Source organism: Mizuhopecten yessoensis, unplaced genomic scaffold (assembly GCF_002113885.1).
Source record: "Mizuhopecten yessoensis strain PY_sf001 unplaced genomic scaffold, ASM211388v2 scaffold4583, whole genome shotgun sequence".
Classification (NCBI taxonomy): Eukaryota; Metazoa; Mollusca; class Bivalvia; order Pectinida; family Pectinidae; genus Mizuhopecten; species Mizuhopecten yessoensis.
This window is the reverse complement of record NW_018405619.1, coordinates 1041442-1053794: the sequence shown is the minus strand read 5'-3', so window position 1 is coordinate 1053794 and position 12353 is coordinate 1041442. Positions and strand designations below refer to the sequence as shown.

At 35.2% G+C, this 12353-nt stretch overlaps 1 protein-coding gene across 2 annotated transcripts; it reads left to right on the top strand.

Moving 5' to 3' along the window:
- Positions 1 to 11: 11 nt before the first annotated feature.
- LOC110449353 (proprotein convertase subtilisin/kexin type 5-like) lies at positions 12 to 10881 on the top strand. 2 transcript variants are annotated; one of them, XM_021496171.1, is made up of 4 exons: positions 12 to 81; positions 3504 to 3768; positions 5833 to 6308; positions 6994 to 10881. In XM_021496171.1, exons 1-4 carry the CDS (start codon positions 25 to 27, stop codon positions 7264 to 7266), a joined length of 1071 nt encoding a protein of 356 aa, XP_021351846.1. In that variant the 5' UTR covers positions 12 to 24; the 3' UTR covers positions 7267 to 10881. The 2 variants fall into 2 exon arrangements, with proteins under 2 accessions (XP_021351846.1, XP_021351845.1); XM_021496170.1 differs by having other exon boundaries at positions 3504 to 6308.
- The last annotated feature ends 1472 nt before the right edge of the window (positions 10882 to 12353 follow it).

The following is a 12353-nucleotide window of genomic DNA, read 5'->3' as shown; positions in this document are numbered from 1 at the left end:
TTGAGGACACACAACCGGACAAAGATGGCGACGAAGGTTCTAATACTAATTGTTTGTGTGTCTGTGCATGCATTTATTCAGGTAAACAAATGTACACCGACGATAACCATATGAGTGTACCACACCTTGGTGTCTTTCTGTTGGATACTTCTGGTGTTACAGAAGAACTATCAAGCTTAAAACATATCAATATTTGTTTCAAGTTGTAAGGCTGGCGTCTGCTTTGTAAGATCACGGACTTAGATTCTAATCTAATTCCGTGGTAAGATACATAGTATTTTGTATTTTGGGGATTCGATGTTATCTTTCCGACTAAATTTTATTTTGTTTTTGTTTCCTTTTTCAGACAGAAGGATGTAATCACAAGCTATCAATTATACATATTTGTCATTTATTATGTATTACTTAAACAATAACTGGTTGTCTGGATGTAATTATATCAACAATAATTACATCCAGACAACCAGGTATTTTCTATATTTACATATTTTTCTTTTTTAAGACATATTCCTACAAAAACCATTTGCCCTGCCACAAAATACATTTCAGGCGGCCATTTTGTTTGTTTACATATTCCTACACCTGAAACAGGCAGTTGTAATTATATACACTGTTGTAATGGGACGGCGCGGGGGTAAATGTAAATATACTAAAATGAACCATGTCTTTATCATTGCAGCTGATCATACACCATGAAACGTGTTATTTTTTAAGCTATAATGTGTACACATATATGTTTATGGGTACATCTGGGACACATTTCAATACCCGTATGTGTATAGTGAAATTTAACACATGCAGTTACGTCACATGTTTATGTTCTGCATCAGTGATATTCAATGCAACTTAGCACGCACATGGATATTCGAGTTTCCATCTAGAAACACCTATTACTCACTCCAACGACGACATCTCTACACTGCTAAAAGGCGAGTTTAATATCTCTATTACATAAAACCACAGTGTCCAATATCCTGATGATAGGAAAATGAAAACGTAAACATGTGTACCTAAGTAAATACACTCAATGGATCTAATAACATAAGGTGTTAATGAATCTTCATAACGTCGGATTTTCAATAAAATATAAGATTTAGTAATTTCCGCATATGATTTTAAAGATACATCAAGTGTTATTTACAAAGTTTCACCCTATATTTAAGGTTCAGAGTGCAATGAAGTAAACATAATTCAATATCATTGTCGATATCATATATTTAATTAAGTCATTTTCTAAACTAGTATTTTCCATTTTCAGTAAGGTAATACATTTTCTGTATCAGTCATTATCATACTTGTATGATTAGTATATTTCTTGAAAAATATTTACTTATTATTCGAAGCTCATTTTAACGTTTTCTTGTAACATTTATCCTTATTCACCGTTTTATCATTTTTACATAAATTGAAGTTGTTCACAAATAAGATAATAATTATATATATTCTTGTCAATAGTTTTCAAGATATGTTCGTGTATTTATAGCCACTCGGACGGTGCTTTCAGTAAATTGATTTTGGGGGTTTTTTTCAATTGATTTTCGATCAACATTATCAAATGTGTCCTTCATAGTGTTTTTTCTAAATTAACATTTGATGGTTATTAAAAAAATCGAATCAAGAATTGAAAAGTTAACAAGTTTATATCAAAACTAAAATTAATTTAAATTTCTAGTAAAATGAGTTAATTCTATAAAACCTTTCGAAATCTGTGTGGTCAATAAAAGCTTGCTTTAAACTTTGAAAATAAAGGGATAATAACCGTGATTAACACTGCAATGAATGGTTTACAGTGGTTAAAAGTAGTTTTCTCAACATTTCGGACCAAAACTACAACCAATCCAATAAAAAAGGACTAATTTACAATATTTTATACCGACGGTTCAAACTTCCTTCATGGTCAAATGTCTTTGTTTTTATGACAGGAAACGTGTATGATAAAGGTAATAGCTTTTTTGAACATAATAGCTCAAATAACATATCATGATATTATTATTGTTTTGTATATACAATGTAACACTTGCTTAGTATCTAAATCGTATATATTGTTCTAGATTTTAAAAAAATCAGCATTAACGATATAGAAAATTTCGATATTTGGAATAATTCCATGTTCAACACATCTAGAATACCGCTATCCCATCAAGCTGAAGAGACAAATAATTCTAGAAATGAGAAATAGCTATTACAATGACAGCAGGAAGGTTATAACGCCGTAATATCGACTATGTTGACCCCAAATAAACAAACTCATCACAAACCTATCAAATAATTTCAGAAAATCATAATTATATTGTATCATTGAAGTGGATACCACAAGATATAAAAGATAACTGATGACATTTTATTGCATTAGGGTAAACACGTTTCTAACGATGGGCATACACTTACCAAGATCTAAACAAAATTTACTGATATTTGAGAATCTACCTCCAGCTTACGAAATAATATGATGTAAGCTCGTATTAAAAAATGTGATGTATTACTATAAGTCTATTTTACATTCAGTCCAATGCTTTAACTGTGCTAATCCTCATAATAGTATTCAAATAATTTCATTTTCATGTTACATCAATACCACTTTTCCCTAATATACTGGAAGCCATCATTTTTAATCAAGGACCCTATTGGAAATATCTTTGTTCTTCATAAGCCTGTATGGGGCATCCTACATGTAGCTTAAGGCTAATAATTCATATTTGGGTTTTTTGGATAACAATCAATGGGTGGTCAGGTGAGGCAGTAGATAAGGCACACGGTTTCTACAAAAGCTGTTGGGGTTGAATTGTCCGATCTGTCATGAAAAGGTTTCGGGTCAGCTGCCCAACAGCCGAGTGATCTATGGGAACTCAGGCTTTCTTCCACATTAAGACCCCTGCACGCCAACGCCCGGGCTAATGGGAGTGCTACATGTAAATTAAAATTACTTGTTTCATGATTGTTGTAAATTTGAAAAAAATCATATCAACAATCAAATTGCGATGCATGCAAAATGTAAGCAACAAACAAGGTTAGTATCTTACAGTGATCAGTTTCAAAAGCTATAATTCATTCCAATCACACGTATTAGCACGGACCGCATTTTCAAAAACCTATAAAATAATCTAATAACAATACTACTTAGTGGTACCCTGGTACAAAATACTAGCTGCTTCTTTCCGACTCGGGTAGGGAGACTTTCTTTTTAGCTTATCAGGTAGAGAGTAAGCCTAGTAACGATGATTACCAACGTTCGAAAATTGAAAAAAATACCTCTGTTACATTGGCGCACACGAAGAGACCCGGAAATATTGACAATCATGCTCAGCTAAACAAAAATCGCTATAACTCCTGGACAACTATTGACGACTAGGTACTTCCTTCCAGTTCCGGGAGGGAGAATCTCTCTCGCTCACCAGAGGTCTCGGGTTCGATCCTCAGCGTAGACATTGAGAGCAATGACCTATTTTTGCATTTTTTATGCATCCACTCACTAAGAGGTGCATCTTTTCTTATTTTGTTTGTAGATCGGTGCCGTGGTTTCCACAGAGAGTCTACTGTTTGATTACAATGGATCAACACTGGCTGAATGCCAGGATCATTTTCAACTTGAATTTTCTCCAAACTGCACAAAGGTTTGTCCGCCATTCGCCCCGTTTAGATTTCATAATCTGTGTCTGGGAGTTTGTCCTCGCGGATTAACAGCTAACAGCTACTCAACGTGTTCTAGTTCTTACTATGAATTACCAAGTGTGGAAAGAGATAAAGTACCGAATCTAAAATGTAAAAAAGGTATGTGTTCCTCTGAAAGACCGTTTTGTTACGATTATCAATGTTTGTTTCGATGTCCCGCAAACACACTTAATGAAGAGTTCTCCTGCGTGCATACCTGTTCAATGTCGTTTCCATTGATTTTAAACGATTCGTGTGTAATGGAATGTCCAAAAGACAAACCGTACAATGAACATGGTAGATGTGTCACATTTTGTTCCAACAGACTTTCGAAACATGATGGCACGTGCGTAAAAAACTGTTCAGACAACTCAAACATCTATAATAACACGTGTTTTGATAAATGCCCATTAGTTGCACCGTTTTCCTTTCACGTGTGGAATACCACTTTCTGTCTTAAGGCTTGTCCAGCTTTTACAGTGGTACGGGGCGATAATTGCGATGTCGGATGTCCCCGAGGACTTGATTTTCTTTGGAACCAAACGTGTGTTCAGGAATGTCCAGAAACAGATCCATTCATATATGTTCTTACAGAAAGACTACCTTCCCACAAAATACCAGTCTGTCTTCCGACGTGTCCTGATGACACCTTTATCGATGGTAACACTTGCGTAAGAAAATGCGCACCCCAAATGTATATTTTCAACGGATCCTGTGTTATGTCATGTCCTAATTCACATCCTCTTCACGCATACCGTATGAAATTCGATCCATTTAATTTCTCATTTGTCACATACGCAACTCATTGCGTTGAAAGCTGTTATAATTGGAATGAATCCTCTAGTTCGTACCAGCGTATGTATCTGTTTAATGGAACATGTGTTCCCTACTGTCCCCGCGGGCACTACGGTGTCAATAACACTTGTGTCGACGAGTGTCCGATTCTGTACATGTTCTTGCATGAAGGGTTTTGTTTATCCAAGTGTCCTGATGGCCTTTTTGGAGTTAATGGTTCATGCTTGCGAAAATGTCCAAGTGGACTGTTTAAACACAACAATACATGCATCGATCATTGCCCAGCATCGCACAGTTTGCTATCCGATGGCAACTGTGTGAACCTTTGTCCAAGATATTATGATATATATAACGCAACGTGTGTCCTTACATGTCCAGAAAATGCAAAATACAAATTAAATGGAACATGTTATACCAAGTGTCCTTCCACACATCCTTACTCAGATTATTATAATTGTGTCAAACATTGTAGTCATGTTTTCCCGTTCTTATATAATTTAGACCAAACTTGCGTGCAAAAATGTCCGAAATATTTTGCCTTTGACCGAAACGCTCAGAGTTGTGTAGCGAAGTGTCCGTCTTCCCATCAATACAATACATCGGCTTCTGCATATCGCGACGCATATAACTATGAATGCGTTTCAAACTGTGATAAAACACAGGTAACTTATCAATACAAATGCATGCGAGATTGTCCCGAAGGAACTTCACGATTTAAGACTGAATGTCTAACACAATGCCCTGACTCTGATCCTTTCACTTACAAAAAGGAAGACCAAAGTGGCTCGTTTAATTACGAGTGCGTACGTGAATGCCCAGGAAATACATTCATATGGAGAAAACATTGTTTTGATCAATGTCCAGAGGATTTGACATCCTTTTGGAGAAATCGATCTTGTTTAAACACTTGTCCTGAAAAGGGTATGTATCGTGCTCAATTCACTACTAATAAGAAACATATCGCGTTCCGTTGTGTGCACAAATGCACTGATTTTCAATACATAGACGAAGACCGATGTGTTTCATCTTGTCCATCGTCAAGGCCATACTCTTTCTCAAGGATTTGTCGTGACAAATGTCCCAACACAGACCGTTTCATAGAGAATTATACGGGGCGTTGTTTAAATCGGTGTTCGGATAGTTCAGTAATTCATAATACAACATGTTACTATCGCTGTCCAGAGAGTGTACCATTTCTTGCGAATAAATATTGCAGAAAATCATGTCCTGAATCTTTGAAATTCACTACTCAGAAAAATGAAGGACAAGTTTGTGCAGATCATTGTCTAGATCCGTTTATTCGTTTTAATACGTCATGTGTAGAAAAATGTCCAGCAGGAACAATAATTATAAATAATACTTGTATCGATGGTCGATATTGTCCCACAGAGTATAAGTACGAACTAACCTCACCTCAGGGAACGGTTTGCTACAAAAGATGTCCGAAGGGAACATTTGGAGATGAGAAGAAGTGTTCTTACACATGTTCTGGCAAGAAATTACAATTAGAGTCTGAACACACATGTGTTACAAGATGCCCAGATACTCATCCATTGAGAGACAACTCGACCGAAGCGAAATGTGTTCAATCCTGCAGGGAAGGGCTATTAGAATGGACTGAAAACAAAATGTGCATCGCTAGTGAAAAATGTGATACCAAACAGGCTTTCTACAACTATAACAATGAAAAATGTGTTCGTAATTGTCCTGGTATCTCCTTTCCTAGCTTCCAAGGGAAGGAGTGTGTTTTGATAACAAAAGATTACCTGATTCCAGTGGTAGTCTTGTTGATTATTGGTACTGGTTCCCTGCTGTTCTTGTGTATATTTTGCTGTAGGAAAAGTCAGCGACACCATATCGAGAACGTGAGTATTTTATCTTTAACAGTATAATTGCTAATGTTGTTGATTGCGTTTCTTGAATACGTGGCGTACATTTTTTTTTAATCCTTTTGCGCTGTTTTGAATGTATGTCTTCTTTTTATCAGAGCATTACACGGACATACTGTATTTAAAGATTCTTCATTTTCTGAAAACGTGACAATGACAATTACGCTACTGCAAAAGTTACTCCGCATAAGGTATATAGCTACAGTGTATTTATGTACATTGGCAATCACCAACAATGTACACCACACTGATATAAGTGTGTTTTTTTCTTTTTCATCGAAATAGCCTTCAGATAAAATAATGTTTCAAAGTAGTTACAACAAGAATTTGTACAAGTCATTTTTTTCTAATTGAAAACTAATCGGGACTTTCCGTCATTCTGTTCCCATCGTGGGTAACCAATAATATCGGTGCGTCAAATTTATAATATTACGAAAATTCCCGAATGGTCTCCGATCATGGTTACCCTAGAAAATTCGTGTTCTTGCAAATACGGCTGTAACAGTCTGTTTATGAAATGAGGTTAAGAATATTGGTAAATTCGATTTCTATAATTATTTCCTACACCTACATTTTTTATTGATATTGATGCCTTTGATATTTCTAAAATATTTGTTTATATTCATAAATGTACTTTGAAGCTGTTTTGTTCTTATTTTAGAAGAATGATATCGAGCGCAGTGAAGAAAACCCACCACAGTTTGATGATGGTTATTCCAGTGAGGAAACTGTCCTCAAGTCAAATGAAGATAACTCGAGCGGAAGTGCTGATAATATGCAAAGATTATCATTACAGCAGAGTCATAGTTCAGTCATTATTCCATTGCGTAATATGCAGACTGAGGAATTAATTGATGACAGTAGCAAGGAAAGACAACCAATCAGTACTTCCTACAGCACAGATACCGACGAAACCTGTGTTAAATTTGTATAATTCTGATACTTGTTTTATGATGCAATTGTTTTATTTTCTCTATCATTAATTACTTGCGGTTAGATTTTCGTCAGTTTAAAATTTTATGCATCAATATTAATGACTGAACCACTCCGAGGTTATAGGCCCTGTTTTGAAACGATGTTCAGATGTGGCTAAATGACAAAGCAGTTAACAAAATGAATATGCGTTGAATTTCACAGCGATGTACACTGTAGAAAACAAAGAATTTGCGAGGAAACAAAAACAGACTTACTACATGTACAATGCAACAAGAATATCAAGGTATTCATAGAAACATGTAATCAAATGATGTTTTGCTTCTTCCACAAGAGCGATGTCCGTGTAAGATATATTGGGGTACACTTATATTATCTAGTGATATATTACCTACACAAGAATGATGTGCGTGTAAGGTTATGGAAACAAACATTTTGGTGTCCCGCTTTTATATAAAGTACATGTATCGTATTACCACGTCATATTCCGAGACATTGTGTGATCGCTCTGGCGACGTCATGTCTTACAGCATTTTTATGTAACTTAACAAAAAAATATAAGTTTGCGAGTACCTCGACAGAATCGTTTTACGGATTACAAAACTCAACGCAAATTTCATGGTTACTATTTATAGTATATAGTTGCGAACCGAATCAGAGACATCTCGTTTTAACTGATTTTTATCTTTATACAAAGGTTAATTTTTTAGTGTTCCAATGTCAAGGCCAATGTTACTGTTACTATTTGTAACAAGGACACAAATTTGCATCGGATATGGGCATGATTGCCTTATACACATTTTTTAGTTTAAATTTTTGTTCTTTACAACGCCTTAGATTCACTTATTAATAAGTCTGAATGTATCGTGCACTCTTCATTTTTTTCTTAACATTGTTTCCAAAAGCGCTCTTAAGGATTTCTGTCCGACCCATTGCACTGTACTGTATCTGTCATAAACTGAGTAACCTCCCCTTAACTTCCGTTTGGCTATAACTGTAGAACAGTTGGTTAGAGCGATAGTATAACAACCCGACGTCCAGGGTTCGAAACCACCTTTTATAAATTTTATATTATATTATGTTTGCCTAACCCCAAGGTATGTATATACAAAAAATGAATCTCATCGGTGATAGCCTCCAGAAGGCCCAACTTAGCACCCATCCTTATTTTCTCCGTATACCATGTACTTACTAAACTCAGAACAGCTCAACTGTCATCATACTAGCCATATTAGTATTTGAGTTCGTATTTTTTAATATGCATATAACTGTGAGAACAATTATATTTCGTTCCCGTGACAGTGACAATTCGTACTGAACAGTACTTCATCGCTTGGTCAAATGGATCTTTTTTCTATAGAAAAATGGCGAAATGTTCTTGAAAACGCGTCTATTTTATTATGACAATATGCTACAAATATCCAGTTGGGCTTACATAGAATAATTATGTAGAAAATGTACGACACACAACAAGTGTTTTCGTATTCATATCCTTGGAATAGTATATGCAGCATGTATAATTTGTCTGTACTCAATTTTAATCCTTGTAATATGTATATCAATTGTATTACTGCAATGCGTTGACAAGTTTTTGCTTAACTATTGTATAAAGAACTTGTAAGTCACTCTTTTCCATGCTTTTGGGCTTAGCCCTTCGTCAGGGATTAAATGTCACTAGTTTGTTAATCCAAAATCCCTCAATCGGGCTTGCGGGTGTGCGTACTAGAGAGGGTTAAGGAGGAATCCAATGTAGCAAGGCTTGTGATTGAGGGATTTTGGGTTAACAAACTCAACACTGCTTTCCCCAATGGTATCAATACCGAATGATGATGATCACGTCACAATTTGTGAGGTCATGGTTTGATGACGTCATTGTGTTGTGTTGATGTCATGATAACAGTGTTATGACGTCATCAACATCAACGTCATAGTTACTCAACATGTTTGTCAAGATGGATGTGACAAAGAGGTCGAGTGACATTTAATCCCTGACGAAGGGCTAAGCCCGAAAGCTTGGATAAGAGTGACTTACAAGTTCATTAATATCATTGCGTTCCCTATAGGAACATATGTTTATAGACAATTAGTATTGTAAAAAGTATAATATTATGATTTTGATTGCTACATGTTCTTTGCTTTCACTGTAGTTAAAACTGTTTACTTTACCTTAATTTTCTTTTATATCGTTTTACCCCAAAATAAGAGAAGAGGATGTCTAACCTATCCAATAAAATACCAAAACACATACTGATACATTTTCTCTCAGCAGTTTCAAAAAAAAAAAGTTTTCCACTTTGGTCCTTTTTGCCGGCAAAATCGCTTTCCTATGCATTCTTCCAGTGTTTTGCAATGGTACAGAACTCCTGGACACCAATATTTCTCTAGTGTATAGACTGTATACATACTGCAAATCGGGAAATTTATACGTAGGTTTATATTTCTCTAGTGTATACATAGTGCAAATCGGGATATTTATACGTAGGTTAATATTTGCTCAGATATATATTTGCGAATTTTCCCAAAAATATACAATATGTAGTTTTGATTTTACTTGTCTATCTTTTGTGAATCGGGACTATGCGCAAAACAAATGACTACCAGAAGAATATCCTCATGACGTTTTTTAGCGTGTTGCTTGCACCAAATCGTGACAAAATGGTGTATTCTCCTCTACTTTACTTTACTTTGCTAAAACACTACGAAAATTTAGTTCCATCATATTTCTAAATCGCGAAATTACAATCCGTGTAAATTTACTTTTCTAATTTTAGGTCAAAATCGCATAGATTTAAGCACGCGTAAATAACCCGCTATGCGGTATATATCGTCGTCAAGCTCGTTTAACTAATAGCCAATGTCTGCACGTTTAAAACATGATAAAATGGAAATGTTGTCGGACGATCAAAATTTTATAGAAGGTACTGGTCATACTTGCTTATTTGTACAAAAGTTCTTATATGAGTGTCTAATATATATGAGTTTATGAAAATTTTCAGATTTTTTTCTTTCTTTCTAGCCAAAGTATCACTATAAAGATCTTCTGAATTTGTTTTTAAAAATGTTACATAAAATTTATCTGGATGAAAAAGGCACGTCACCTCCAAAAATTTTATAATCTTGGCTCTACATCTATTGTCTTTTTTTGTGACGTCATGATATAGTTTAAAAGTCTAGTTTTGGTTTGGTTTAGTTTGTTTGTGTTTTACGTCCTATTAACAGCTATGGTCATTTAAGGGCGTGCCAGGTTTTTGTGGTGAAAGAAAGCAAGAGTTCCAGGAGAAAAACCACTGACCTACGGCCAGTACCTGGCGACTGCCCCACGTAGGTCTCGAACCCGCGACCAAGTGGTGGAGGGCTAGTGGTAGCAGAATGTCAGACGCCTTAACCACCTAGCTACCGCGGCCCCTTTAAAAGTCTTATTTATCGCATAACTAACCCATGTTACTATGTCATACGTCCATGTCATAAATATGATAATACACACGTGTAATAAAACCAAAAGGTGCTGCGATTGGTCAAACCCTTTGGAACATATCACCATGCCACTACAGTTACTACTTTTATTTAACTGCATTTTTTTCTGATAAATTTGAATGTTTTTACTATTAAATGAATTCAAAATATTGTTTTTTTCATTATTATTTTCATTGCATTTCAAACTATATAAATAAAACAAAACTCAGGAACTACTTTGCATTGCGCGAAACGACAAGACTACAATCGGAGTACTTTGGTTTTGAGACAGCTGATAACACATAATTGTGTTTGAAGGGGTTTTTTCAAATCAAGAAAAGATTCGTGTCCATGTCATATTGAATTAATTGAACTCGTTCAATAATTTTGTTATGGCACTCGCCTCAAGGCTCGAGTCATATCAAAGGCTCGTGTCTGCTTTCATATCAAATTATTGAACAAGTTTAATAAATTCAATATGACATGAACACTCATGTAAAATCTTTTATTAAGCATTTCATTACTGTATCTTATTAAACGTCACAAATATCATAATACAAGCTTCATAAGTAAAATGTATGTCACAGGAATATTCAATAAATAAGATGGTTATCGTGCTACGAATTTTAGTAATAGATTAGGGCGTAGATAACGTTAAAGTACATAGTGTATAACCTTGAAGCAGAAATGTATTCTTACAAACTTATCACTGAATAGTTTTGGTGTATTCAAAAATCATGTTAATTTGTCATATTATAAAGGTTTGTAAAGACATGTGTCCCGTTTTCTCTAACTTTACAGATATTTCAGAACACTCTAGACATGTAAACTCATCATTTATTTTACGTGCCACTGTTTAGATCTAAATGAAAAAGGTCACGTGGTACAGTAAAATGTTAACTTTGTTTGGCTTTCTGCATCATGCTTCTAAAGTTTGTGTCTCATAACCTCGTATTTCGATTTTCCGACTGTGAAATTTCTCTTTCTTGATAGTAACATCCCTGCATCTCACGATGTGTACATGTCGCGGTGATTCGGTATACAATAGTTTGCACCCAATATCATGACTTCCGTGATACATATCGACTGCTGACGGACACACTCAAACCACGGGGTTTACTTAGAGCCGGTCGATGAACACTAAGGACAAGTTTACTCCCGATTTGTGGGTATATCTATTTCTTAGAGTTATATGAGGGTTGTTATTTGTTATTATGCTCATACTTGTGCTGTTGGGTTGTTGTCACGTCCCCGGTTCTCGATATGATGACGTGGTACTACTTGAAATCGTCATAGATATACGTGGCAGATTTCGTCAATGTGGCAAAAGACGCTTACCCTTCCGGAAAACCTGGTCGTATTTAGCTTGTCCTTTTAAAGAATCATCATTAAAATCTGAACTTTGTTCATATTTACGGTATACTCTTTTGATTTATTTTCATTTGTAATTGATTACTTTCACTGATTATCCTGTATCTATGTACATATCTGCATCAAATATTTTATAAAATACATTTTTCGTGTTTATGTGGAAAAAAAAATACGAATTCTCTTTCTTCCAAAGAAGCTACTACATGATCAGGTATTTCTTTTTTTGACCCTTTCAGCTGTATGTAACTTCAGTAAACTCTTCCA